The sequence below is a fragment of the Aspergillus wentii genome (genome assembly GCF_001890725.1).
Source record: "Aspergillus wentii DTO 134E9 unplaced genomic scaffold ASPWEscaffold_5, whole genome shotgun sequence".
Classification (NCBI taxonomy): Eukaryota; Fungi; Ascomycota; class Eurotiomycetes; order Eurotiales; family Aspergillaceae; genus Aspergillus; species Aspergillus wentii.
Window position 1 is genome coordinate 1,283,979 of NW_024467836.1, and position 27,581 is coordinate 1,311,559.

Sequence of the window (27,581 nt, forward strand, 5' to 3'; positions counted from 1 at the left end):
CTTATATGAGAAATGAGGAAATGAGCAAGACAGAGAGACCCGCAACAATATACCCCAAACCCAAATAATTATCTATAGTCTTTATAAAAAATTAAATCGTCCCTCAACCCCAATTCGTGTTTTCATTCTAATAACAATCAATATGTCGAGTCCACCTTGCATTTGATTCGTAGCCCGTATAAGCACCTGACGACTTCTCGTTAAGAGATAGAAGCTTGCATGTCTTGGAACATTTGGTGTAATGCTAGCTCTCCGTTCTGTTTGAAGTCCCGAATATGAGGTAGCAGGAAAGGTATTCCAGGAGCTTCGTGAAATTGTTGCCGGTATGCGGCGTAGTTTTCGAAAGAGTCCAATAGGTAGGTTGATTCGGGAGGAAGAATTTGTTCGATTGTAACGGTGCTAGTAGTACCGCTGGTAGTGCCAGATGATAAAGTAGAAATGCTATACTTTTGAATACCATTGAGAATGGCTGTCAACGAGTGGTAGTTCCGAATCATAAATAAAGCCTAGATTCCGGTTAATCGACTCCAAATTAAGGAGTGGATACATGCACTTACTTCCAAACACTCCAAAATATATGGCGTCAGATCAGGGAGAGCAGAGCAGCACTCCCAAACTGCCATGCTCAGTGAATCCCATTGTACAAGAATGCCCTTGACAGCTGAGTTGTTGGTGACAATACTTTGTTCGTTCAGCTCCGCGAAAGTACTCTCGTCAAAGGTTGTCAACGTGCGTCCAAAATCCAATGCCGAAGTCGAGGCCAATAAATCTTCAATAAATGTAGCATCTGTGTCAAAAGCTTTATTCCAGTTCATTTCCGGGGTGTGCACGTATGTTCGTCGAAATCGGGCCCCCAATACGGAGAGAACCTTCAAGATCGACTTGAGACTTGGTGGTGAGTTCTTGAATAGCCTTTGAATTGGACCTGCGATAAAATCAAATCCCGGGGCGGGGGCCAAGGGCATGTCACTGCTTCCTTCAGCCTGCACATGGAGCAAACACCGAACTAAAGCCCGGTGGGCAAAGGGACTTCGGGTTCGTAGGTGCTGATGAAACAGTTAGTTTGAGCCATCCGGTAATGTAAACAGTCAATCAATGGAAACGAACCTGTTCAACCTCCACGTACCTCCCGACTTCCTCGGGGAATGAATGCAGATAATTGAGAAGATGGATGTAGAATGCTGTGTGTTGCTGGAAAAACCATTCCACGGCAGCGGCAGAGTATCCTAGGGAGTAACGCACCCACTCCTCAAAGGAGATTCGATTGAAATGGAGATGGCTTTCACTATCAATCGCCACTGCAATCGCACGAGGGTCTAGTTCACTGTCCTGCAGCGATGGAAACCAGCTCCAGGCCATAAGCGGGGAGCTGGTCACACTGGTTCGACGGAGAATCTCCTCAACCTTTTGGACATGAGACAGATTGGCAAGGAATAGCCGCTCATGAGGTTCAACAAGTGTTAAGAGGAAAGTATCGATAGTGGTGGCGTTGCGACTCTGGAGAGCCGTTCGCGGGAGACTCCCATCGCGAAACAGTCCGTATCGGATCACCCGTTTGATCTCCTGGACATCAAATGCCCAAAGAACTGTGGTTGCTTCATCCTCCCACCATCTATATGCCACAAAGAAACGGGGGATTTCCACGCTAGAACGGAAAAGAGACGGGTAGCTCGATTGCTGAGGGATTAATGGCGCACCGATCGAATCGTCCGGACTGTGATGCGGCGAGAAATGAGACATATCACCCATGCCCGGTAGATTATATTGATTACCATCCGGAGAAGGAAACATCAATTGAGGTGAAGGTTCAAAGACTGCCTCTTCGAAGGGGCTGACAGAATGCATCTCAGTAAACCGGCCACAACGTCACCACTCACGAAACCAACGAATCAAGAAAAATCAAACATTAGAAGATCATCAGATCTTTGACCAAGGTCTTATTGTTTAAAATGATGTCCCGACCTGCGGAGACCAAAAAAAAGGGTGTCTGCAAAAAAAGCAATAAGGTTAGGGAGGGAAGATCGGGTACCTGGAAGATCAGATATGATGCCCCCCAAGGCACAAAGATGGGTCAAGTGACAAGATTTCTTGAAAATAATAAAAATTAAAATAAAATAAAATCCCTACGCAGGTAAAAATAATGCGGAGAAAGAGTATTTTAAAACCAAAAGATTAGGGATAAAGCCAGCAGTGGCTTTACTTTGGAGGGGGAGGGGGGAAGCGAACAATGCGACAATAATGATCTGGACAGGCAGGCCTTATCCTTGTTATTGTTCATTTCATTTAGCTTCTTCTTATCTTTTCTGCAGAAGGTCTTTCGATGGAAACGTTTTGCCACGTTGGACAAATCACGAGGGACCCAAAAAAAAGGGCCCCCTCTTATGCCTGTAATAATTGTCTTCTGTATGACAAGATGGCATGGCAGCAAAGTGGCGCTGTGCAAAAGAGAAAGGGAGACCGCTGATCCTGTTCCAAACCACTGGGTCCCGAGAGCCAGGTTACTGAGGTTAGGCTTGGGATCAACACGCCTTTAGGGGGGGGGGGGGGGGGGGCAAGCCTAGGAAAGGGCCGCAATATTGGATCGTTTGGGATAGATGGCGTCGTCCGAAGCGTGTAGTTAGTGGGTCAGATTCGGAAACGCCATTCAAATCATCAATCAAGATTCACGACGGTGCAAAGAATAGCTGCCCAGCCTGTCAATCCTTTTCACACGTTGGGCTGGACGTTGGGAGATGTCCACCTCCATAGGCAAAGGAGTCGCCATCACCACCCTTGACCTGACAGTGCAGCGTGACTGCATGCAGCCGATAGACCGTCCGCAGCCCATTTGACAATAATCATTCTAATAATTGAAAAGCGCCAGACCAACGGGCAGTTGGCAGTGGTGTAATAAAAAAAAATAGTACAAAAAAAATAAACATAAATAAAAATAAAATACAAGGAGAGGCGGTCAACATGGTGTAAACACCATACCCCGTACACCCAAAAGGGGGTGCATCAAATAATTCTTGAAGAAAATCACCCGAGTTCGGATATCCATAGCTGCTACCTTGAAGCTACTGTGTCAGTGTCTGAGCTGTAGCGGTGTACGGACTCGTACGGAGACCGCAGCTGGTAACAATCCTTGGTTAATGTCTTGACTGTTGAGAAATTTCGGCCGATCATCATCAGGCTTTCATCGGATCACGATGATCGATTTGGCATGTTGGCCACTTCATAGTGTGTGCTATGAAGTAGTCTCGGGATTCAGGAACGGATTCGAGAAAGACCTGGAAGTTAGGAGCTGACTAGGTTATTGAAACCCTGCCGAGTGAGTACACGCGGAATGGGTCGCCACCGTATAGCTGATTTGCAGTTGGGATTTGATACGTGATACTTTTTTTTTCCGTCTCATTTCATTAATTGCTCGCGCCGCAGTGCTCCGTACTCCGTACGGCCGTACGGAGACGGGGTTGAGCATCATACTTTGTCGGCTCCAGACTCCAAGCTCCAAATCCCCTCCTCCATGTTCAGAGAGTGCGGTGGACTTGTGACTTGTACTGAACCATCTGTACCATTCATGGCGTATCGCCGGTAGGGGCGTGACGATCCGAAGCGGTCCCGTCTGTTGCAGCCCGTGGATCTCACGCGGTGTCTCCGTGGGCTTCCACCCGTTCCAGCATTTTCCAGGCCCCATTGTCTCTCCCTAAACCGAAGGGGTTCTCCATCGCCCTAAACCATCTTCGACTCGCAAGTCGCAGTCACAGGCCGAAAAACAAGATAAAATACACCACCAGTCAAGACAATTGCATGGCGTTACGACGGAGAACAGTATATAAAATAGACTCGTGTCCGGTGGCAGCCGTCGAGGCAGTGAAAAAACCTAAATGCGTATTCTCGTTCCACGATCAACCAATCGATTTGGAGAGGCAAGTCGTCCAGCAGAAGGGGGCATAGTCAGAGATGCCTCTCGATCTCGACTCGACGGATCGGTAGATATTCGCGACCGCTCTACTACCTAATCGCATATATTCTCATTCTGCAGAGTGTAGTGCCCTCAAATCAGCCCAGCCCGCTCAAGCACGTCGGCAGGTGTGGACTGTGGTGGCAGTTTCTGATGAATTTTCCTTGGCCCGGTTTGTAATTTCACGGATTCTTACGGAAATCCTAGCAAGGTGGAGCTTATTCCTGCATGAGGGTATCCGCACTTCTTGTCCGTCTACAGCCCAGAGGAACTGAGCAGGAAAATCGCCGGTCCTCCAGAGATGCGACGGTTTAGGACGGCAATTCGGCCGTAGGACCGCACCCGTAGAGGGGGAAGAGAGGGGGAATATACCCACAGTTCGCAGAACCCACGAGAAAGATGGCCTGAGTGGGCTGAGGGGGGGAAAAAAGTGAGCTATCTACTCCTGTAGATCGAAGACAGACAATGGTTAGCGGAATTAATGTAGCAACACTTGCTAACAATCATTTCCTTCCTCGGTGAGGCCGGACTCGGAAGAGGGGATGGGTACTGGCATGATCCTTGGAGATGATTTCATCCAACAAGAGTGAGTGGCCTGTCGTGCTCCGTCCATACAGTAGTACTAGCAGTACTCCGTCCATAATGCAAAGGAAAGAAAAAAAAAATCTGCAGTAACTCGCTGGCCATCTGCGGGGTGGAGGGAAATGAAAGCGAGCGAGGGAACAGGCGAGTGGCGTGGCTCGAAGATGAGGATCCTCTTGGGAGTGAGCGTTGGCTACGGACTGCGGGAGAGCATCATTCCCATCAGCCAAACTATAGCATCATACATACAGGGAAATACAGAATAGAAGCAGCCAATATAACCACATTATAGGATCGGGTTCTGCATTCGACATCCGCTTTCGGACCTGATTTGTTTTGGCAGTTATTTCCAAATCCCTGAGATGCCTTGAGCCGTTGCTGCAGCAGGGAGTTTACCGGAGATTCATCGATTGGATGCCCCGTACTGTGTTCGCTGTCAAAAGATTACTACATGTGCAAGTATTCCAAGAATATCTTCCCCATGGGCTATCTATACACGACATAAAGGTATACATAGATCCCTTCCTTCATACTTGTTAGAATCCCGATCAGCAATATGTATGCCCTTGAGATCCGGCATCCGTCTGTGCCTTCACTCAATCAACAATTCCCGGGAGTCAGCATGGTCCCCCAACAGAGGTGTGTAAAATGACTTGTCATCGATCCCATCCAACACACACCCCCAGGAAACCGGTCTATGCCCGCGGTCTACGGAGTAGGTACATGATAGTCCCTGCAACGTGATGTCTAGCCCTGGCGACTACGGAAGAGACACAGTTCTCATTCGACGATGCGCGAAATGAACCTTGGTTGAGCGAAGGGCTGAAGGTAAGAGGGATCACTTTTTCTGTGTTCTGGCTCTGTTGTCGAAAAGAGTATACGAAGTATCCGTCAACTGAGCTGCATGTGAAGGATGGGCGAGTGAGTACGTGTTCGACCCCTACTCGGGGAATGGTAGGCCTGTGTTTTTTTTTTTTTTTTTTTTTTTTCTGACACTTCTCACATCTGCTGGTTGATAATCAGATGATGTATGGTACAAAGAGCACATGAAAGGGATGGGATCTCACCAAGAGAGTTTTCCGGCGTGGAGTAACCGGGATGACATCGGCTAAAAGAGAGGAGTAGGACAGGAATGGATCCATGCCTTGAATTGTGAGATGTATCAACTATCAGTTCTTGAACGGATACAAGCATGGATGGGAGGGCGTAGATGATGGAGTGGAGTGGAGAGACAATTGACTCAAACGAACTTTCGAGTCATGCTCTCCGTTACGCGAGGCAGGCTTCTAGAAGACTAGATTGACTGAGACGGGATATGACGTTCGCAAATCTAGAAGAAAAACGTGGTAGTCAATAGTCTGGGGAATCGAAGAATATATTACAAACTACGTCACTTGACGGTCTACCCAGGTACGATGCTGTACTACGAGTCAAGATCGGGCTGAATATAGACACAGCCAAGAAGAGAAATCATTTTGCAAGTCGCTCAAAGAAAATAAATCGAAATAGGTATCATATCACAAGGTAATGAGACACTTCGTCCCTTATTTGCTTCCTATGGAACACTACGGAAAAAGGGATCTAGAAATGATCAAACCCTATCATGCGTCCAACGGGAAACTTTTTTTTGGGTGCGCATCATAGAATCATCTCATAAGCCGGCATCATATACGCCCACAAAGCAAGACAAGAAGCAGTCTTCCTAGCGGATTTTTGATTGCTTTTTTTTATCGTTACCGAACCACGCTTAGTTGGCAATGGCGTGGGCACGGCGGCGGTCACGCTCCTCAGCAATGGAGAGCTAGATGTCCAGTTAGTATATATTCAAGCTTCAATGGATAGATCTATAAACATACCTTGACACCCTTGCCCTTGGGGAGGGAGATCCAGGGCTTGTCCTGTCCAATGACGAAAACGTTGGACTCACGGGTGGCGAAGGTGTTGTCAATGGCGTCCTTGATGTGGACGACGTTGAAACCTCCGTCGTGGCGCTCACGGTGGGTGACAACACCAACACGACCCATGTTACGACCACCGGTGGCCATGACGACAACACCAGTGTCGAAGCGGACGAAGTCGGAGATCTTGCCAGTGGCAACGTCAACCTTCACGGTGTCGTTGACCTTGATGGCGGGGTCGGGGTAGCGGATGCTATATTGGAACTCTCGTTAGCATAACCTGTTCCAAGATATGGGATCTTACTGTTTCCAGCAAAGAAATCATTTCAAGTTCTTTCGTCCTCCGCCGATCAACCAAAGCTTGGTCCAACGACTGAATGACACGGAACTTTGGAGAGTATGCACTCACGTTCTCGCATCGTGCGTAACCAAGAATGGGATCCCGCCCTTGCCGAGCTGAACACGCTTGACCTTGCAGAGCTTGAACTCAGCCTCCTCGGCCTGGATACGGTGGACGGTGAAACGGCCCTTGGTGTCGTAGATGAGACGGAAGTTCTCGCCGGTCTTCTCGATACCGATGACGTCCATGAAGCCAGCGGGGTAGGTCTGGTCAGTGCGGACCTTGCCGTCGACCTTGATGAGGCGCTGCATCATGATGGCCTTGACCTCACGACCGTTCAAGGCGTACTTGAGACTAAAGGCGAAATTCGAATCAGTCCAACCATTCCAACTCAAATTGAGTTTCCATATACGGATTTCTCGTACCGGTTGCGGATGAAGACGATCAAGGGCAGGCAGTCCCTGAGCTTGTGGGGACCAGCAGAGGCCTTGGGAGCATAGGTTCCGGACATCTTGTCCAAAAGCCAGTGCGAGGGCGCACTAAGGCGCTTCTGGTGCTTCTTGCTGTAAAGGCATCTCAGTCAGTCTTCGATTCTTTGGCGGAACGTGCTCATGAAAAATTCTCATCTCATCCTCGAAAGGACGAGTTCAGTAGACATTCATTATTTGCACGCTGTAATTAATCATTAGGGTATCAAACTCACATTCCGCGAGCCATCTTGTCTGCTTTGTCGACTTTGACCGGTTAGTTGTCGAAGTGTCGCGTAGGAGAAGAAGATCGGGAGGTCGACGGCTAATATCCAATCTACTGGCAAAATTCGCTTAGCGGCTGAGCCGTTGTGTGAAAAGCCCTAACACTAGACCTGATCCGCTTTAGCTGTTAAGTCTCTCACGTGATCATCTAGTTTATTATGTAACATGGTCTAGAATTTATGTCCAATTTTATACTTATGCACATTGCCATCATTGGTTAATCATTTTATGAATAACGCTACATCATCAGTTGGGCATAATGCTAGTAGAATCAAAAGTGGTATTTGACGCCCTCTATAATCGCTCAATATGTTCCTGTTTTTTTTAATACTCTTTCGTTTAGATGTAGCCCTTGATCACAGCGACCTCTGCGTTGAGGATAGAAGATCCTGCAGCTCCGATAACAGTGTTATGAGACAACGCAGCAAATCTGAGGTCAAAGTAACCACCCTCTAATCCATCACGGACTCGTCCAACACTCACAGCGTATCCGTTGGAAATGTTTCGGTCGAGTCTGGGCTGCGGTCTGTCAGGCTCATCGAAGACCACGATGGCGTCCTTGGGCGCAGAAGGGCAACCCAACTTCTGCGCCTCCGACTGGTACTCTCTCAAGGCCTGCTTAACTTGCTCTGCGCTGGGAGCTGGGTGGTTCTTGAAACGCAAAGAAACGAATGCCATGTGGCCATCTGTAACTGCGACACGGGTGCAAGTGGCTCCGACTCTAAGACCAACTTGCTCGTCGAAGGCAGTAGCATCGGCGTTGAGGGTTCCCAAGATCTTCTGGGCTTCGTTTTCCAGTTTGTCCTCCTCACCGCTGATGAAGGGGATGACATTGTCCATAATGTCAATGCTTGGAACACCGGGGTAACCGGATCCAGACAAGGCCTGCTCAGTGAAGACTTCGACCTCCTCGACGGGACCGAACTTGGCTTGCAGGGCAGCAAATGGAATGACGATGCCAATAACAGCGCAATTGGAGTTGCACACCAAGAATCCCTTCTTCAGACCGAATTGCTTCCTCTGGTGAGGAATGAGGTCCAAATGTTGAGGGTTCACGATGGGAACCACCAAGGGAACAATGGGGTCCTTGCGGTAGTTCTTAGCGTTCGAGAAGACTGGGATCTCCGCCTTGATGAATTCCATTTCTACAGAAAATGCATAAGTAATTGAAAAATCATTTTCTTTGCTTAGTCTAAACTTACCGAGTTCACCAGCAACATCGCTGTTCAGTCCGGAGAAGACGAGGTCACAGTCTCCGAAGTTGGCGGCCTTGCAATCCCGCAGAACAAGGTTACTAAGTCTGTCAGACATGGGAGCAGCCTGCTTCCATTTCACGGCATCCTTGTAGGCCTTGCCAGCAGAGCGCTCCGACGCACCAACAGCGTGGAGTTCCAGAAAAGGGTGGTCTGCGAGCAAGAGAATGAATCTCTGGCCAACGGAGCCTGTGGCACCCAGGACACCTGTTTTATCATCAGCACTGCATAAGGTCGTTGAGGGTATTTGAGTGTGGGCTTACCGCACTTCTTCTTGGGGTATGAGGCAGCCATTTTGCTCTTGGATATAAGACTCGTGTCAACCTATACACGAGTCAATTGATTTTCTGGATATAAAATAACAATAAAATGAACAAAACATAAATCAAAGATTTTCTATCAGTCATAGAAAAGCTCCCGAAGGATGCGGGCAAGAATCTGAACAGATGACTCAAAAGGCATCATTCAGAACCCCACACAGGACCTTCAACAGCTCCCATACCCCACCTATCCTGATAGATAGGCAAACCAATTCGCCTTTAAACATGACGTAGGATCATATGCTACATAATATCTGAAGATTGCATGTACTTACCACTTCAATGCTGAGTTGAGGTTGTTGGAAAGGGATGCTGTGGCGACGGACCTGCAACAGCGACATCGGTCTTTTCTTGCACCCCGCGATGAGTCAGCAACGGCTCTCTACAATGGGAATACAAACAATGCCATTGGTTGGAATGCCCCACTGCTTTTGTATCACAATCGGCCCACCAGATCTACTTCCATTTGTATCTTGCTTTTTCTTATGCCAGGTCTGTTAGATCAAGTTTATTGTCTAGAACTTTGCCAATATATCTACTATTGATATTAAGGTACAAAATAGCACGTAGCGGAGATCCTAAACAAGGTGGATAGCAGCCCTTTCCATGTCACGAAGATATATATATATAGTCAATATTAAAGCAGCAAAGGCCCAGGATGCATGGAAGACCACAAATCATCAGTGCATCAATAGATCGTGATATGGAGGTGGATCACATATGCCGTACCCCTCGTTGTGATCAATTTCAATGACTATTCTTCCTTTTCAGCGTCGAAGATTTTACCAGGATTTAGCAACCAATGTGGGTCAAGCGCCTTTTTAACGCTGCGCATCACATCGATGGTACCTGGCCCAAGCTCTTTGCTCAGAGATCCCTTTTTGCCTAGGCCAACACCATGCTCGCCCTATCGAACTGGAGTCAGTCGCCTTTCATCAAGTTTAGTCTTGGGTATCTTACAGTGCAGGAGCCTTCCATCTCAAGAGCACGATCCACCATGTCATATACAACCTTTTCTACGCTTTCTTTTTCTGATGGGTTATTCCGATCGTACATGATACTCGCGTGGAAGTTGCCATCACCGATATGCCCTAGGATACTAGCGAACAATCCAAGACTATCAAGTTCTTTCTTGGAAATTTCTGGATTTATCAACAGATTAATCAAAGGGCTTCAAGAAGTGAAGGAAAAGGGAAGTTACCAATAATATCGGGCAGTTTGGAGATTGGAACAGCGACGTCTGTTGACCATACTTCGGATCCTCCTTGTCGCAATGCCATCATACTCCATAAAGCTTGTTTTCGTGCAGACCATAAGTCGTGTGCTTCTCGCTCATCTTTGGCAAACTCAAATGATTCTGCATTGTTTTCCTTGGCTAGTTGCCTGGTCAGGTTGATGCTGTCGGCAACACCAGCTTTTGTACCGGAAAATTTGAAGAAAAGCGTTGGCAAGACCTTCCAGGAACGGCCAGTACCACCAGCACGGTTGATGACATCCATCTGCACATCGTCCAAGATTTCCATGCACTGTACAGGGATGCCCTTACGAATAAGCTTCATGGCAGCTGATGCAGCGTCACGCATTGATGAGAAAGGAACGACTCCGACACGGGTCTCTTCCGGAATCGCAGCCAACTTGAGAGTAATTTCGGTGACAATACCAAGTGTACCCTCGGAGCCAACAAACATGCCGGTTAAATTGTATCCAGCCGACGTCTTACGAGGACGTCTTCGTGTTTTTATGACGCGACCATCTGCCAGGACAACGGTAAGGTTAATGACCCAGTCCTTCATGGCTCCATACCGCACGGCGTTTGTCCCACTGCAGTTTGTACCAACCATACCACCAATCATTGCAGATGGGCCGGGGTCAACAGGGAAAAAGAGGCCACTGTCCTTGATTTTCTCGTTCAAATCCATCCATTGAATAGATGGCTGAACCACAACATCCATATCCTCTGGATGCAGGTCCAAAATTTCGTTCATGAAAGCAAAGTCTATTGTCAATCCGCCATGAGGAGCTGAAAAATTGGCTTCGAGACTGGACCCTCCGGAGAAAGGAATCATTGGCATTCTATATTTGTGGCATATTTTTGCGATTTCCGAGACCTCGTCTGTGTTTTTGGGATAGGCAATGGCAACTGGCAACCGATCTGCATTTATACTCGACCATTCCGAGAACCCGTGTAGGTGAAGCTCATCCTCATCTGTGCTTATTGTATCGTCGCCCAGCTTAGTCCTTAATTCGGCAATAGCCTAGTTAATCAACCGATTAGCAATAGTACATGGTGAAAGCCGGGGAAACCCATTCTACCTTATCAAAATCCTTTGCAGAGCCATATTGAGGCTGCTTAGAGCTTTGTGACTGCGACGACTGGGTGGAGGCAGCATAGCCGTAGCCTAATCCACCAGCAAAAGCAGAGGCAAAAAGGACTTTGCCAGAAGTCCAGAAAGGCGAGGAAGCACTAGCAGATGGCCCTGTTCCTGTAGATTCACCCTGACTTTGATTGCCATTGCTACTGGCATTGGAGCTGTGCAAACGGGCAGTTCTGAGTCTGGTGGGTAGGGAAATTTGGGGCTGCGACTGGCAGAACTGGGGTCGTCGATGGAGCACGCGGGGGTGTGCGGGGAAGCCCCGAGGCAAGAATAAGGACGATCGCATTGCTTCAATGGCAGAGAGTGTTGAAGCTTCAAAAGAATGTCATCAAGCAAAGCAATTTGTAGAATTGGAATGAGAGGAATGAATTTAATGGGCGAAATTTAATTTCTATAGCTGGCCACGTTATGGTCTTGCACATAATACGCTGACTGACCGGCTACTGATATAGTATGCACACGCCATCGGGTCTAAGGATGGTGAACACGGATTTCGGCCGATTGAATGAGGGGAAAGGAGGCACAAAACCTTCCCAGCGTCAATCTATATCTGCCATCGCTATGATTGCTTGCATTTCGCTTCCCTGAGCGGCTGAGAGAGATCGTCCCTAGGAATTCGGGGAATTTGGTGCCGGGAGAATCGGGCAGAACTCCGAAGGGCGGAATTCTTGATAGGCTCATACTTTTCATCGTTGGCTCTTTTTTCTTGTATTTTCTCATTTTGCCCTTGTTAATTCAGTATAAAGTAGTCAGGCTAAATCTACTCTTAAACCCGCGTAGTGCAAGGCAGCTTCTATGTGAACGTCAGTCTTGTAGTCAGCCTAAGCTGGATCGTTGAGGGGGCAACCAGCGGCAGAGACCATCTTTTCCACCACATTTTATCCCATGCGCTATCATGACCTCGTGGATGAAGCATTGACCTATTGTATCTAAACAGCATTATAGTCGACTACGACGGGTTAGGAACTGACACCATGCCAGACAAGTTAATCCTCCTTGTACGCGAGGTGGAGCGTCTTGTCACAGCCCCATACGCGCCCTCTCTCCAAGTCAGTTTACTCGCCCCGCTGTCAACACGTCACGACTAACGGTGCCCTAGGATCTCCATAATATTGTTCAGCATACATCTTCTACTGTGATTTCATCATGGGCATCCTGCAAGTTATGTCAGGTTGGAGCTTTGGTAGACGTTCTTGTTGATGGTCTATCTCGCTCAAGAGTCGCCCTACCGCTGCTGCGCGCTTTCGGTGAGTGATACCCTCCTTGCCGATACAGGCAACTCTGATAATGTGTAGCACCAGTACCAGCATTTCGAAATGCTTTGTTGGAGCGTTACCCAGCTGTTCTGGATAACTTTCTCGAAAAAGCCGTGGAAAATGAAGAACCCGAGGTTAGTTCTACCGCAAGTCATCGCTTTGTCTATGTCCCGGTAAACTGACTATCGCAGCATTTCTCGGCATGCATTGCGTTGCTTTCTTCTCCGCTACCACCGGACTTTATAGCCCCAGCGCGTCTTGCCCCCTTTGTCATGAAGTTAATAGTCAAGATGGGAGAACGGCCATGTGCAGAGACTATGCTTCCACTATACCGATTGATGACGGGCCTACAGACATCGCCTAGGACTTTATATGATGTCCCATTCGAAATCTTGTCTAGCCTTCAAATGGAACTCACCAAGACGCTGCGTAACCTTGACGACCACATGGGGAACTTGCTTTGCCTCGCTACCTTCGCCCGCATTGCCTCTTCTCAGCAGATTAACTCTGAAAAAGAACACGGACCAGATTCCCTCTACTGGAAACTTAATATCAACCATCTCTTTGGACCAAGACGCGGCGCAAAAATACTAGACCTCGTTGTGAAGCGCGTGGTTTTTGCCTGCTCTTCCGGCTGCAGCGGTTTCACTTCTAATGAGGTAGCAGAAAGCGTTCGACTAGCCATCGAGATCTGCGATAGCGTGGAACCGGAACAAAAACAGACTTGGATAGCAGCCAGTTCTTCTAAAGTCACGATTGCTAAACTTTTCGAGAAGGTGACAAGGGACGGGATTGACCATGGCGTACAGATGATGGTATAGAACCTTTAGTTCATATTTGGGTGAGAGTGACTGACCTTTTTAGGGTGTGACATTTCTTGCTTCTCTGCTACCACCAGCTTTCTTATCTCAAGAGATACTAGCGCTTGGTTTGCAAGGACTTCTATCAGATGATAGCAAGCATGTGTTGGAGGTCATCCCATGTGAGCTTATTCCACGTCTAGTGGAAGCAAATGTTGTAAGTCTTCTGCGCTTTCCATCTACTTGGTATCTTTAACTAATTGCGCCAAGATTTATTCCGGGGAGCTTATAATCTCCAAACTTTTTGACTACGTATTCTCTGCATTAAAAGTCAAATCTTCTTCAAGCAGCGGCTCCATTGCAACTGTTCAAGTTGCTAGCTCGATAACATTTGCTTTGCAGCGCTTACAGTCACAGCAGTGGGCCAGCGTCATCCTAGAGGTCGCTCGTTCACAATATGCGGAGCGAATAGGCGAGCTGCTGGAGACGTTCCCCGAGCAGTCATGCCAATCGCGTTGCGAGAGTTCTAATATATGTCACGCCGCCATGTCCATGCACGAGAAAAAGCTACTTGTCAATTTTATTGGGCTTTATTCCGGTGCACTTCTGCAGCACAACGCGGAAGATGACGTTCCAGATCCTATAGAGTCTAGGATCCTGACCTTTTTCATGAATCAAGTCAAAACCAACTTGGCTCAGAACAAGTGTTCTTTCTCTACATCAAAACCATTTGATTTTCGAGGCTCCTTCTCCTCGCTACAAATCAGAGAAGATTCCTCGGACAGTTACCAAAGACGTGACTGGAGAACTGGGATTGCGGATACTCTTATGCTCAACGCACGGGCTTCTCACAAGAACATGATGAAGAAAGTTGAAGAAGTTTGCCAGGACCTTGAAGATCGTTGTTACGACACTGAGACTCCTTTAAGAATAGTTGTAGAAGAGCGTGAGCAGCTATCTGTCAAAACAGAGCAGCTTAAAAATCGGAATCAAGAGCTGGAAACTCAAACCCAGCACGCATCGATTACTATAGCTAATCTTCAGCAAACTATAGCGCAGCTCGAACATCATGCAGAGATTTCATCAGCGCAGTTCGAGGAGTTATCGGCAACTCTTGAAGCTGCTCGAAGTGAACTGGAAGAACAACGGCACAACTCCCAGGAGACTACCCAGAGTGAAAGAGAAAAAGCCAGAACAAGAGAGCTGGGTCTGATTGCTACAATGGCGGAAAAAGACCAACACCTTGAAGAATTACAGGACGAAATCCGCGAACAAAGAGAGGAAAATGACGAGACCAGAAGAATTCTTGATACTGTTTCAAAGGAGAAAGCTGCCTGCCTTGAGGAATCTGTTTTGTTGAAACAGGAGATTTCCAGACTTGAACAGTCGACTGAAGCAAATAGGCTAATTTCCGCCCAAAAAGATGACGAGATACAACAGCTATTGGCTGATAAAGAATCATCAATCATGGAGATAAAAGCTCTACAACAAAGGGTAAGGATATTCGGTGCCAAATACCCATGAATCGTCGTTCTGACCTGTCATACAGGTAGACGGAGAGATGTCGGAATCCAACAGTGTGAGATCTGCACTCAAGAACGCCGAGGAGAATTTCAGAGCGGAGACAGACTCACTCCGAAAACAAAATGAGTCAGAACTTTCACAAGTAGTTGCAGAGGTAAATCTCCATACATTTTACATGAAGTTGGAATTTGGCTAATTTGCTTTTAATGTGCAGTGTGCCAAACAAAGGGAAGAGAACAAGGCCCTGCAAGCCACCATGCAGACAGCCGCGTCCAACGCCACAAAGGAACTACAAACAAAGGAAAAGCGGATCCAATATTTGGAGAAAAAGGTAAGCCAGGATAAAGTTCCACTTAGTTTCTGAGTCGCCGTTTGACCGTATTTCTAGGTGCAATCTATGCGGGACGAGCGAGCAGCCAAAGCGCGAGAATTTTCAGAAGCGCAGCAACATATCAGCCGACTCATGGGCGTGATGGGCTTCAAAGCCAATCCTGTAGAGCCAGAAGCTTCAAACAAACACCAGCGGCCTAGGTCAAACTTAGGACCGTCCCAGGCTGCGACCATGCGGCAGAAAGCAAATGCAGGGGAAGACGACGACAACACCCAGGCCCAGGTCGAACATTCACCAGCCGAGTCGTTCGAGCCCAACACACCTTGCTCTACTGGTCGAAACCCCAAGAGATCCAAGGGTAATCCTTGGTCACTGGATCCATCACCGGTATCTCATAAGGCTGGTGACCGAAGGTCAAAAGACTTGTCTTCCCCAAGTCACACAAGGCAGCGCCCGGAACGATATCCCCTTGGAGATGCAGACCAGAATAGCCAACTAAGCTCGCAGCAAAGCAGTGTCTCAAGCCACAGGCAAAGTGGAATTTACCAGGAGAGCCAAGACTGCACCAATCCAGATGAGAACCGTCTCCAGGACATCGACTTGGATATGGATCTGGAATCTTCGAAAGACTTTATATTCACGAGTACCTCCCTGTCAGAGGCGAACGACCATCTGTTGGCACGGGAAACCCAGCAATAATACATACGTAGATAAGCTTTTTGATGTACTGTTACGAGTTATGAAAACCGATATGACCTTGTAGGTAGTCTAGGGCTTGCCAAACGGAATTTTGAAAGAAATATCTTGTACAAATGACCACTTTGATGTTTCTGCTTAATTACTGCAGGTTTTTGTGTTGCTTCTGAAAGATTACCATTACTCTGGCATAGATGGCTGCTATTCTTTTCTGTCTGGATTTTTTTTTCAGGCTTGAAACTTGATGACTTCAGTCACCGTGGGAGACAGGGCCCTTTGACAAAGCGGTTGCAGTGAATGATCCCTCTCCCTCCTTGTTCTTCCCTCTTTAATTAGGGCTAACTTCGATCAAGTGATTATTTGATATTTTATTTTCCCTCTCTTATGGTCTCCTCCTATTCCACCTCTTTTTCTGACTTTAGATCGATCACATTTTATCATCTGTTTTGATCGATCTGAGACTGCATCTAAAAAATACACCTTGTATGGGTATATGCAGCAGAAGTTCAAGATCTAATGCAGTGAAACAATAAACAAGATCTGTTTAAAGAAAGAAACTCTGCATGGCCCCATCTTGTCCTTGTTGTCTTGACCCTTGTTCAACGGTTGTTGAAATGCCCAGGTATATCCAAAGCCACTGACTCCTTTTACGCTCGTATGTTTCTAATATAGCAAGTCATGCTCACAGGAAATTCCGGCTCCCAATACCTTACCAGCGATATCGTGATTGAATAGAGCTACACTGCCAGCCTAAAAGACAAAGAGAGAAAGATTGTTGTTGCTACGAAGTCATACGAGATCAAAAAATGCAGAAGGAACGAGTCGAGCGATTCTATCGAACCAAACACCAGAAACGGCAACAGCAGTACAGAGTGAGAACCAACAGAGGGAAGGAACAACTCAGTATGCGCTCGATTGAGGAAAGCGAGACTGTCACGATGTCCTCCGAGGAAGACAGTCGCACAGATGACCGTTCTCTCTCTTGTCACCTTCACTTCACCTCAGTGAAGGGAGTCCCTCCAAGCTCTGAAGAGACCATGGAGATTCCCCGGTCGTCGCTCCAACCTCGACCTCGTCGCTATCGACAAGCGAGCTTGCTTCACCGGTCGCTCAGAGCTACCTCTCCTTCACCCTCTGCCTCGTCTCCTTCTTCTCCCCTTGATTCCTCATCGCCCTCTTCACTCTCTTCTTCTCTCTCTTCTTCGTCCTTTGTCATCCCTGCTCCCCATTCATCTCAAACAAGGATGCCACCCCCTCCTCGTCGTAATTACGTGGCTTCCAGGAGGAGAGGGTATTATAGGCCTGCCCCTCCCCCGAATTCGTCGCTGCCACCTCCGCCTCCTCAGATAATTCCTCCATGGAAGCATTGGGAGTCTGTGGCTGTCAACATCGCAGATGTCCCCAAAGAGGCCAATACGTTCATCCTTTGGCAGGCCTTCTCCAAGGAAGGACGCATCTTTTCTATTGATCTCTTCGAGGATTTCCACGGTAAAAGAGAACATCGAGGGAAGCTGCGCTTTAGGTCGGTTCACCATTCTTCATTGTCACTTCACACTTCTAATCCGAATCTTTGACAGACCACCCCCACAGACAGCATTTTGGGCAAGAGGAACCTATGTTATCACACTTACAAATGGCCAGACAGCGACTATTGCTCTTCAGTTGGACAAGAAATGCCAGAATTCTGAGATCCCAAGTCCTGTCCGTCCTAATGTTTCATACCCAGCAGAAGTCGTAAGTACTACAATCTTTTTATGCTAATCCTCAAGTTCTGGTTGTGTCGAACTTATAACAATAAATGGCTAATATGCATTTTTCATAATAGAAACTGCCCATACTTACTATGGATATTGGAGTTATGTTTGACGAAACAACAATGCTACCGATGCGTACTGTCGGCGCTGGAACAGAAGAGAACGCTTCCTTGGTTCTTGATCTGAAAAGCAAGGCAATGTTTGTCTACTTTCAGCTTCCCATTTTCAACACGAAGCAGAAGCCCAACACGACTTCCCAGCTTTACCACGAATATCGTCTTAAAATCCCTTTCACACAGTTGACTCGGATCTTCCAAACGCGTTGCTCCAAATTAGGAACTACATCTCACTTGACATTCTTGAATTCTCCTCCCATTTATCATCGACGTATCAAAAACATCGCTAGTACCTTTATTGACGAGAATGCTTGGAGGGATTCCGACACCTGGTTTCGACAGACATATATCGTTCACAATCCACAAGAATTGGCGACCCTTCCCGTCAGTCTACGGAAGGCTAAGCCAGTCATTGATATCGGTGAGTGCCATGCTGTCCATTTATTCTGCGACCACCAGCTAATAAAACCATATACTTAGGTCGTTGGAACACCCTTAATGTCACGTACTCGAAAGATACCAGTCAGAAAGGAAGATTGGCGTTGCTGTGTGAAATTTTGAATGACTATAATGTCACCATCGAAGACACAGATCGTTTCGTTCAATGGGATGAAAGCAAAGAGCGGATACCCCCAGTCTGGAAGTGGATTGATCAATCCTCGACCAGCTATTCCTCTTCGCTAGAAGATCTTATGAACGAAACTTATGTGAACCTTCCTTTCTCGGTTCGTTATCAGCTTGAGGTTTGCATATCCAATGGATACCTCTCTGAATTTACCATGACGCGTGAATTCCCCATAAAGCTCTCTGAGATCGGAGAGACACAAGCCAAAAAGCTCCTCGAATATGTGGCATCCAGGAAGCGAGTGTATTACGACCCAATGAAGATCTTCAACCTTGAGTTTGTCAAAGGAGTCACCGATGCCAAGATACCACCTTACTGCTGCTACATGCGTTCAGCCAGAATAACTCCGAGTACAATTTACTTCAATAGCCCGTCAGTGGATATTTCAAACCGTGTTATCCGTTACTTTATCGAATATGCCGATCGCTTTCTTCGCGTCAGTTTCACCGATGAAAAGCTGCTGGGTCGCATCAATTCCACTGCTGATAACACGATGAATGAGGTTTTTACTCGCATCAAGAGAGCTCTGGCAAATGGTATTGTCGTTGGTGATAGACGTTATGAATTCCTTGCATTTGGAAACTCCCAGTTTCGTGAGCACGGTGCTTACTTTTTTGCGCCACTTGATAACCTCACAGCTGCCAATATCCGCGCTTGGATGGGACACTTCAATGATATAAGAAATGTCGCTAAATATGCTGCCAGATTGGGACAATGCTTCTCAACCACTCGGGCAGTGGTTGGTTCTCCTGTGAACATTTGCAAAATTGGCGACATTAGACGAAACGACTACACATTCTCGGACGGTATTGGTCGGATCTCGAAGTTCCTTGCTCAGATGGCAATGACAGAACTTAAGATAAAGACACCGACAGGCGATCCGCCCTCCGCATTCCAATTTCGCCTTGGAGGATGCAAAGGGATGCTGACAGTTTCGCCCGAGGCCCAGCGTCAGGAGGTGCACATCCGCAAAAGCCAATACAAATTTGCAGCGACTCACAGTGGGTTGGAAATCATCCGCTGGTCTCAATTTTCTATGGCGACTCTGAATAGACAACTGATCATTGTGTTATCCACACTTGGAATTCCAGACGCCATATTTCATACTAAGCTCAAATCCATGCTAAAGGGTCTGGATGAAGCCATGGAAAGCGACTCAAAGGCCATTGAGCTCCTCCAAAAATATGTGGATCCAAACCAAATGACCCTTACTATCAGTCAAATAGTTCTCGATGGCTTCCGAAGATCAAAGGAACCGTTCTTGACGTCGGTCCTAACGCTTTGGAGAGCGTGGCATCTCAAATACCTCAAGGAGAAGGCTAGAATTGCCATTTCTCAAGGGGCATCTCTGCTCGGATGTATGGACGAGACTGCGACTCTAAAGGGCCATTTCTACGATTCTATACCAAAGGAGGGCGCTTCCTATGAAGAGAAACTGGCTGCATTGCCTGAAATCTTTGTTCAAATATCTCGTCTCGAAAATGGTGGAAAGTACGAGGTGATAGAAGGTCTCTGCCTTCTGGCTCGCAATCCTTCCCTCCACCCCGGGGATATCCGTGTCGTAAGGGCAGTCAATGTTCCAGAATTACAACACCTCCAGGATGTTGTCGTCTTGCCCCAAACGGGTGATCGAGATATCGCAAGCATGTGCTCCGGCGGGGATTTGGACGGCGACGACTACCTCGTAATATGGGATCAGGATCTATTGCCAGAAGACTGGTTTACGGTGCCTATGAATTATACGAGTAACAAGGCTCGGGATCTTGACCATGATGTCACGGTGGATGAGATTACTTCCTTCTTCGTTACTTATATCAAGAATGACTGTCTACCAAGGATAGCTCATGCTCATCTTGCATGGGCGGATCGACTCGAAGGTGGTGTTAATGAAGAAAAGTGTATCCGACTCGCCCAGCTCCATTCAGATGCGGTTGATTATAACAAGACAGGCAATCCTGCAAACATGACGCGAAGCCTCCAGCCCCGAATGTGGCCTCACTTTATGGAGAAAAAGAACAAATCCAAAGACCAAACATACCGTTCCAGCAAGATACTTGGACAACTTTATGACGCCGTTGAGCGCATTGATTTTGCTCCCAACCTCGAGATGCCCTTTGACAAACGAATTCTAGAGTGCACTATTGAGGTTAGCGAAGACTTGATCCAGTTCGCCAGAAACCTCAAGCAAGACTACGACTCAGCAATGCGCCGAGTGATGGCCCAGCATGAAATCAAAAATGAGTTCGAAGTCTGGTCTACATTTATCTTGAGCCATGCCAATATGAGCAAGGACTACAAATTCCATGAAGAGATAGGCGGAATATCCCTATCACTTCGAGAAGGATTCCGCAAGCAGTGCTACGAAAAGGTCGGCGGACGAAGCTTTGAACTATTAACACCATTGGCAATCGCCATGTACCGTGTCACGCACGAGGAAATGGCCGCAGCTTTAAAAAAGTTCCATGAGCAGAATCCAATGGACGCAAAGTTCTTTCACAAGCCTACACCAAAAATGGAGCAATTGCCTCTAATCAGTTTTCCGTGGATTTTGCCCAACATCCTCGGGAAGATCGCGAGAGGTCAATACGAGGAACCGAACGCCCCAATTAATACTGTGAATCAAATGAAAGTGGACAGCAACATCGATGAACAAGCTTCCGAAAAGCATGATGGCAATTCTGCTGAGTCTGGTAACAGGCCCGCATCAAGTTCTGAGCGCACAGGAGCAACTCAAACCAAATTGGTGGATCATTTTGATCTGTTTACAGAAGATCTGGAAACCCAACGTTCCTGTCAAATCGGTCCAGGCCCAGTCGACGAGGCGAGTCCCACAGGAGAAGAGAGTGTTGAATCCTTGGATCAGCTCGCCGATTTTGGCTTTATCGAAACGCCCAAGTCCTTACCTTCTACCTTCACATCGCCATCCACGGATGCAATTGACACTGATGTCAATTTACTGGATCTCGATGAGAGCCCCAAAAATGCTGGATCTGTCGGACAAGAGAAAGAAAATCAGAGTCCGAATGGGGTGGATCATACGATCAATGGCGGAGACGAAGATGCTGGGTGCCTCGATATGGTTGAAGAGGAAAGCGATGTGAAGCCCAATGCTCTCGATATGCTCAACAAGCTGCTCGGGGCCTAGGGGAGTGAGTGTGAGGTATGAAAGAGAAAACGGGAAAATATCAAAAAATGCAGATCAGGGAAATATTTGCAGACATTTTTCAGCATTCAATCTTCGCATTTAGCTGGAGGAAGCGTTGCTTTTTAGTGATTCAAATTTGGTGCATAGAAGCCTCATTTCCAGATGCATCGTGTCATTCCAAAGACTGGTGGACAGGATCTTCAATTCCTATAGCACAAATAGTGATACAATAGTTCTCCAATATCAGATTTAGCTCCGATACCAATCCCACCAAAGCCACTTTATCATCCAAAGAAATAAAAAAACGCCAGCCGCCCAATGTTCCGTATGCTTTTCCCCCGGTATTTCCGTTGACTCCATTAACCAAAATAAGTACAGTAAATTCACTGTCTGAATTGTCCATAATGCAAAAGGTTACCAATCTAGTGCACTCTCGCTGTGGTCCTGGAGAAATTGAACAACAGGGTCCAAAACAGCCTTGGTATGTCTCCAATTCGCCATGTGCCTAGTGCGGGAGTAGAAAATAGGACAATCTTTGCTATCGCAATTCACTTCTTCGCCAAAGGGCACACCCATACAAGAGCGACAGATGTTTTGAAAATCGTTGACCGGCTTCTCAGCCTGCTGCTGGCGCGAAACTAGGTTGAGCAAAGAAATATGCGGTTGCTGCATGCACCCCGTGCAAACCGGGACATCGGTGTCGTCGAGTTTGGCCTTGCAAATAACACACGCGGAAGACTTCATGTATGATTCGAGGGTCTTTTTAGCTTCTTTTCCTGCGAAAGGGGCGGTTCCTTCGATGCGGCGGATTCGTTGGAATTTGGGCATTTCCTCGTACCACTGGCGGACGTTGGCACCGACGAGGTTGAAGATCCGTTCCAGGGGCGGGATAATGTTCTTGGTGATATAGTATTCGGCATCGAGTTCCAGTTGAGCGTCGTGGAGAAGGACTTCGGGGGGCACGCAGCGGTCGACAAGTCTTGACCCGGGAGCACCGGTTACCACCACGTATGGCACACGCTCTCCGTATTGGGGCTCTAATCGAGGATCCTCGAGCATTTTCTTGGTGCTGATTAATGCTCCTGGGGGAGGCAAGCCCCGTTCACTGTAGGTGCCGAGCCGTACTTCCCTTGCGAAGCAAAAATCTTGGATTGAGACGGTTCCTTGTAAGATCTTCGAGCATTGTTTCTGGAAGTAACTCTTAACCAGACTCAGATCAGACGTCCGGAAGAGTATCTTGAGAGCCTTCTCTTCGATCTTTTGCTCCGCTGGCGTACCATCCCGTCGAACTGTTTCTATGCCCTTGGCGTCGAATTCTGGTTCTTTCTGATCCCTGTGCTCGTACTTAAAGCCGACATATCGTTTCTTTGCTAGAAGTACACATGGATGGTAGACCTTTTCAAATTTGAGCTTCACAGGACGGGGGTTCATATCAGTGACGGCTTTTGCAATCTCTTCGCCAATGTCAAAGGCCTCGTCCCGTGTTCGCCCTTTGAGATACACAAAAAGACTGTCGGTGTCGCCGTACACTACCTCAGCACCCCATCTTTCGACGGAATGGATAAAGGCAATGGCCTTTTCGAGTGTTTCTCTCCCTGTTTGGACAATACTATCCGCTATCTCCGAGCAGGGCATCCGACCCGAGAACGAAGCAGACGTGTAGCCATAGGTCACATTTGCAATCAATTTCAGAGCAAGTTGCCGGTTGTTAAGAAGACGTTGTAGAGCCTTGTCATCCTTGTCCATTTTCATGCCAGTCTTCACCATCACACGAGTTTCCAGTATCTCCGTGAGCATTCTTGCAAGCAACGATTTCCGTACTTCCGGTTTTGCATACATCATGCCATTAGGCGCAATGTTGATCTTGTCTTTGAGCAACCCTAACAATCCCGGTTCTCTCTCGTAATCCATAAAGCCCATTTTATTTCGGCCCCGCCAGCTTGCTGCCCTTCCAAGAAACGTGGAATAGCAGTAGTTGTATGCTATCATCACACTGGGATATAGTGATTGAAAATCCAAAACAAGGAGAGGACTTGTGTAAAAGTCGCTCTGCGGCTCCATAACCAATGGGAGACATTCAAGGGCATTTTGCTGGCCTACCTGTTTCTTACTTGGGGAAACCAAAAGAAAGTTCTCAGGCTTTGCGATTCGAAACATCAAAGATTCAACTTTGAATTGAGATCCTCGGGAGAAAACAGAGAAGAAATCGATCCCGAGTAGCCTCGCTTGTTCACTAGTTCGCGGAACCAGCTCGTTCGCTTCGAGTATTTCGAGGTTCATTTGCACACGAGACACATAGTAACCGACCACTTTCATTAGATTACGAGGTTTCCCGCTCTGATGCCACGCAGTGAGGTCCCGGAATGAATAATGAGGTATCCTCCGATGCAATAGATGAAAAACGACATTTTCCATGGTGTATTGCAACAAGTTCAGCTCGCCTCTCATAGCTCGCCAAATGTTGATCATGTGTCGACCTGTCACTCGGATGGAAGACGTATGGTTAAAACCCCAGCGATCAGAATCTTTGCCAAATCGTCCATGTGCTTGCGATTTCACCCTCGATAATTCATCACACAGGTCGAAATCGTAAATTTTCCGAGCCCTTTCAATCAAGTAACCCCAAGAGCTGTTGTGGACCTCATAACCAGTGATAATATCTGGGTCGTGAAACCTGACAAGATCCACCACACGGTTCATCAAATCAAGCTCCGTTGGCTCATGCTCTAAGTCAACAGTCAAAGCCTTAGCGATTTTACCCTCTGGCCTGTCGCCCTCTCCTTGGAATATAATTCCCACATGCACACCGGGTATATGACTATTGCACTCAAGATCCTCGGCTTGCGACTGGATGCACCAAAAAACGCTGGAGATTTCATCCTCCTCTGGATTTGGCGATAATATTCCACGCGTGTTCACATGGACCTCTAAGCTCATAATACTCATGTGCTGGGCCTGTTGTTCAACACTGGTGGATTTCATTTGTGAGTATTTGAAGCCATAATCGTTCTTCTGCGTGGGACCCTCGATTTGGGATAGAACGTTGGGCTTCGTATCAGTTTGGGGGAGACGTTCTTTTGGTTTCTCGCTCTGATTTTGTAGCTCCAATTTCCAATTCTCAAACCATTCCACGACTTCTGAGCGGCTTGGTGGTACAGGGGCAAACTCCCACACTCTAGAAGTAGTTGCCTCTCTCAGTTGCTGGTCAAGTTGCTCTTGGCGATCACGATCAAAAGATGCAACAGTATCCTCGCCAAGAATTGCAGGCGATTGCCCTGTCGGATCAAAGTCGGGGAGATAATGGATGGTGTTGCCTTCCAGCCGGAATTCCCGGCCCGCATATTGTCGTGGCCTATCGGGGACATCCTTTTCATCGCTATAATAGGCTTTTTGGTAGATTACAGGCGGATAGCCATAGGTGTTTAAGGTTGTAGAGATATCGCTAGGAGGTGGGCAAGGAGCTCGCAGGCAACATACCCGTCTGTTTGAAGGTATATTGAATGATCCGTAAATCGCAGGTGCCAATTCAGACAAGTGCGTATCAGGGATAGGTGACCCGAAATCCGTAGAGAAAGACTGTAATTGTAAAATACTATCGGCTCCCTTTGTATCGCTTGAAGGCTGGTCGATGGGTTTAGAAGCGAGAGAGCTGGTCATTTCAGGAGCGTCAGGTGTAACCTTGGAAGAGTGGCCACCGTCTTGACTGAATCGTAAGATGGTCATAGGATCATTAGGGTCCTTCACGACAGGAAAATTAAGCCTGCTATTTTTTCCGTCGACTTTGGGGCGGATAGTTGCTTGGGAAGATGGAAGACTCGTTTGAGAAGATTGACTTTCAACTCGGGCCTTAATAATTTCAGCGTTGTCTTTGCTTTCAATCTGCGCATTTCCATACTCAGCAGCAGATGAAGGATGCAAATAGCCCTGTGAGCGACTAGTGTGGCTTTCACCACCGTACTTTGACTTTTTCCTATGATATTCTTCATTTAATGTTTCACTCTGGCGTCGCTTAAGAGGTCGAGTCGCAGTTTTTGATTCGGTCTCTCGGCTTTTGCTGATGCCATCTTCAATTGGTAGACGGTCATCGGGCTTATGAGTATCATCCGATTCATGCCCTGGGTGGTTTTTAAAGCTATTTGCTCGGATGATATCGTCGTGCTCATTGGCATTCGGTTTAGGAGAGCTGTGAAAGCTCATGTCAAAGAGTCCATCCCCAGGATCATTATCCGTTGGATCACTAGGTTCCTCTTCATCGGCCCCAGAAAAGAAATTGCCATAATCATCATCTGGATCATAAAGTTCACCACCTGCCTGAGAGGATAAAGCTGCATTTTCGTTGACTTGTACTTCTGCATCACTCGGTTCGCCTTCGAATTGAGGCCCACGTATTTCGAATCTGGGTTGTTCAGGTTTATCTGGGAAGAGATCTTCGACGCTCTCCAAAGATGTCTTGATAGTTTCTTGGAAGGGAGTTTTTTCTGGGTAGTTATCAAATGTCATATCCTTGCGATTACTTTTGCTCTTTTCCTCGGCGACAGTCTCGAGTGCCATCTGACGATACTCCTCTTCATGGATCCAACCTCCCTTGGCATCGTTTCGTGGATCAGCAGACATAGAGATCAGATCCTCAGGGCCAAAGGGACTGCTTCCGGGTTCAGTTACCCCTTGCCGTTTCTTCCGCCTTCTTGTTTCATCTTGCCACAAGCCAGCCATGCTAGGAACAAGGCGCTCGCTAGAAGAAACCGGCTTTAACAACTCCATGAAGTCATGGTGCGTGGATCGTTCCCTTATGTCCACTCGATTCAGGATATCCTGCACACAAACATCTGCTTCCAGCTGGCAGTGGCTTTGTTTTGGAAGAGTTGAGTCATCTGGCATGGAATCAGGCAGTATAGATCGATCATGCCACCGATGAGACAGATCAGTGAGTTCTAGATACTCCGGAATTGGAGAGCGAAACTTGACCTTGCTACACTTCATATAAGTACAACCATACAAGTTATAGTCACACATCCATTGTGGAATATACTGCATGTGACTTTCGTATGGCTGCAGTGGACGCTTCATCACAGCCCCTTGGAGCAAGAGATCGGCCAGTCTTGTCATGTAAAGTGGGTTGAGCAAGTATATTTTGAAGAAAAATCGATATCCAACGTGATATCCATAGAACGGAACGCCTTTGACCAACGTGATGTGGGCCACGAAAGCGATCTTCTTATCATAGGCATTACGCCGATAGCTGACAGCCAGGGCATGGTCAATAGAAAGGTGCAGAGTACGCGCCGCAGATCTCACTAGATAGTATTCAGCCAACTGAAATCCCATGGTCAAGATACAGTTCACGAACCTTCTTCCGGATTCAAAGGGCCTTCATGTTCGACATATAGATATGGAAAGGCACCATGTACATGGACGCAAACCTTTTGACCGGTCTCTGTAGCCCCGAATATTCGAATTACGGGCACTTTGTGCCTGTCATCCTTTTTGGAAGCCTCATTCTTGTATGGTAGAGGGGGGTCGAGTTCAGATGGGTTTGCTTGGTAGTGATCCACGCAGTTGAGGCGCACTTGAAAGGGCTCCATTGGTCAGTTTCGGAACAGTTAAAGCTGTCTGCGACATAGCGCGAGAACACAAAATCGCGTTCATATCAGTAATTTTAAATGGTCAGTTTCGCCAAAATCTCGCGTTCATCTTTCTTTCTCAACAGAGTTGGTCATGACGTGAATAGTTATCAACAATGCTTACACGCGCCCGAGCGCGGAAAGGAACGCCTGGTCACGTGATAGACACCGAAGCTATCTCCGGCTGCAAGCACTTCGGGCTCAACTTTCTCTCAACGACAGTGCTTCGCTGTGTCCGTGAGGTATTTCT

General features: G+C 47.3%; 8 protein-coding genes across 8 annotated transcripts; 3 read left to right on the plus strand and 5 right to left on the minus strand.

The window, feature by feature from the left end:
* Positions 1 to 200: 200 nt before the first annotated feature.
* Positions 201 to 1,845, minus strand: ASPWEDRAFT_173582 (uncharacterized protein; the record flags this gene model as incomplete). The annotated part of the gene is made up of 3 exons (XM_040831102.1): positions 201 to 506; positions 558 to 1,046; positions 1,108 to 1,845. 3 exons carry the CDS (start codon positions 1,843 to 1,845, stop codon positions 201 to 203), a joined length of 1,533 nt encoding a protein of 510 aa, XP_040687834.1.
* Positions 1,846 to 6,272: 4,427 nt separating this feature from the next.
* Positions 6,273 to 7,480, minus strand: ASPWEDRAFT_29325 (40S ribosomal protein eS4; the record flags this gene model as incomplete). The annotated part of the gene is made up of 5 exons (XM_040833258.1): positions 6,273 to 6,326; positions 6,382 to 6,676; positions 6,833 to 7,117; positions 7,189 to 7,326; positions 7,467 to 7,480. The coding sequence occupies 5 exons, from the start codon at positions 7,478 to 7,480 to the stop codon at positions 6,273 to 6,275; spliced, it is 786 nt and encodes a 261-aa protein (XP_040687835.1).
* A 115-nt stretch (positions 7,481 to 7,595) lies between these two features.
* On the minus strand, positions 7,596 to 9,386 carry ASPWEDRAFT_135949 (aspartate-semialdehyde dehydrogenase family protein). Its single transcript, XM_040829340.1, has 3 exons — positions 9,032 to 9,386; positions 8,718 to 8,975; positions 7,596 to 8,660 (listed from the first exon to the last, which is right to left on the minus strand). The coding sequence occupies exons 1-3, from the start codon at positions 9,060 to 9,062 to the stop codon at positions 7,855 to 7,857; spliced, it is 1,095 nt and encodes a 364-aa protein (XP_040687836.1). The 5' UTR covers positions 9,063 to 9,386; the 3' UTR covers positions 7,596 to 7,854.
* A 188-nt stretch (positions 9,387 to 9,574) lies between these two features.
* ASPWEDRAFT_42082 (uncharacterized protein) lies at positions 9,575 to 11,892 on the minus strand. The gene is made up of 4 exons (XM_040835707.1): positions 11,402 to 11,892; positions 10,290 to 11,343; positions 10,049 to 10,230; positions 9,575 to 9,995 (listed from the first exon to the last, which is right to left on the minus strand). The coding sequence occupies exons 1-4, from the start codon at positions 11,747 to 11,749 to the stop codon at positions 9,843 to 9,845; spliced, it is 1,737 nt and encodes a 578-aa protein (XP_040687837.1). The 5' UTR covers positions 11,750 to 11,892; the 3' UTR covers positions 9,575 to 9,842.
* A 418-nt stretch (positions 11,893 to 12,310) lies between these two features.
* ASPWEDRAFT_562642 (uncharacterized protein) lies at positions 12,311 to 15,334 on the plus strand. The gene is made up of 7 exons (XM_040838279.1): positions 12,311 to 12,512; positions 12,563 to 12,710; positions 12,759 to 12,853; positions 12,911 to 13,534; positions 13,584 to 13,736; positions 13,790 to 15,197; positions 15,258 to 15,334. The coding sequence occupies exons 1-6, from the start codon at positions 12,438 to 12,440 to the stop codon at positions 15,041 to 15,043; spliced, it is 2,349 nt and encodes a 782-aa protein (XP_040687838.1). The 5' UTR covers positions 12,311 to 12,437; the 3' UTR covers positions 15,044 to 15,197; positions 15,258 to 15,334.
* Positions 15,226 to 16,474, plus strand: ASPWEDRAFT_562645 (uncharacterized protein). Its single transcript, XM_040838280.1, has 2 exons — positions 15,226 to 15,374; positions 15,432 to 16,474. Exons 1-2 carry the CDS (start codon positions 15,300 to 15,302, stop codon positions 16,071 to 16,073), a joined length of 717 nt encoding a protein of 238 aa, XP_040687839.1. The 5' UTR covers positions 15,226 to 15,299; the 3' UTR covers positions 16,074 to 16,474.
* Positions 16,475 to 17,314: 840 nt separating this feature from the next.
* ASPWEDRAFT_114308 (RNA dependent RNA polymerase) lies at positions 17,315 to 21,710 on the plus strand (the record flags this gene model as incomplete). Its single annotated transcript, XM_040828482.1, has 4 exons — positions 17,315 to 17,592; positions 17,648 to 17,804; positions 17,896 to 18,361; positions 18,421 to 21,710. The coding sequence occupies 4 exons, from the start codon at positions 17,315 to 17,317 to the stop codon at positions 21,708 to 21,710; spliced, it is 4,191 nt and encodes a 1,396-aa protein (XP_040687840.1).
* Positions 21,711 to 22,124: 414 nt separating this feature from the next.
* ASPWEDRAFT_173588 (DNA-directed DNA polymerase zeta catalytic subunit REV3) lies at positions 22,125 to 27,292 on the minus strand (the record flags this gene model as incomplete). Its single annotated transcript, XM_040831103.1, has 2 exons — positions 22,125 to 27,004; positions 27,058 to 27,292. 2 exons carry the CDS (start codon positions 27,290 to 27,292, stop codon positions 22,125 to 22,127), a joined length of 5,115 nt encoding a protein of 1,704 aa, XP_040687841.1.
* Positions 27,293 to 27,581: the final 289 nt, after the last annotated feature.

What these genes read in the sequence shown, in the direction of transcription:
- ASPWEDRAFT_135949 (XM_040829340.1), bottom strand. Translation starts at nt 9,062, where the DNA reads ATGGCTGCCTCATACCCCAAGAAGAAGTGCG. An exon ending in ATACCCCAAGAAGAAGTGCG is followed by an intron (nt 8,976 to 9,031) that starts GTAAGCCCACAC and finishes ATGATAAAACAG; the next exon opens with GTGTCCTGGGTGCCACAGGC. An exon ending in CGATGTTGCTGGTGAACTCG is followed by an intron (nt 8,661 to 8,717) that starts GTAAGTTTAGAC and finishes CATTTTCTGTAG; the next exon opens with AAATGGAATTCATCAAGGCG.
- ASPWEDRAFT_42082 (XM_040835707.1), bottom strand. Translation starts at nt 11,749, where the DNA reads ATGCGATCGTCCTTATTCTTGCCTCGGGGCTTCCCCGCACACCCCCGC. An exon ending in CTGCAAAGGATTTTGATAAG is followed by an intron (nt 11,344 to 11,401) that starts GTAGAATGGGTT and finishes TTGATTAACTAG; the next exon opens with GCTATTGCCGAATTAAGGAC. An exon ending in CAAACTGCCCGATATTATTG is followed by an intron (nt 10,231 to 10,289) that starts GTAACTTCCCTT and finishes TGATAAATCCAG; the next exon opens with AAATTTCCAAGAAAGAACTT.
- ASPWEDRAFT_562642 (XM_040838279.1), top strand. Translation starts at nt 12,438, where the DNA reads ATGCCAGACAAGTTAATCCTCCTTGTACGCGAGGTGGAGCGTCTTGTC. An exon ending in CATACGCGCCCTCTCTCCAA is followed by an intron (nt 12,513 to 12,562) that starts GTCAGTTTACTC and finishes ACGGTGCCCTAG; the next exon opens with GATCTCCATAATATTGTTCA. An exon ending in ACCATGGCGTACAGATGATG is followed by an intron (nt 13,535 to 13,583) that starts GTATAGAACCTT and finishes TGACCTTTTTAG; the next exon opens with GGTGTGACATTTCTTGCTTC.
- ASPWEDRAFT_562645 (XM_040838280.1), top strand. Translation starts at nt 15,300, where the DNA reads ATGCAGACAGCCGCGTCCAACGCCACAAAGGAACTACAAACAAAGGAA. An exon ending in TCCAATATTTGGAGAAAAAG is followed by an intron (nt 15,375 to 15,431) that starts GTAAGCCAGGAT and finishes CCGTATTTCTAG; the next exon opens with GTGCAATCTATGCGGGACGA.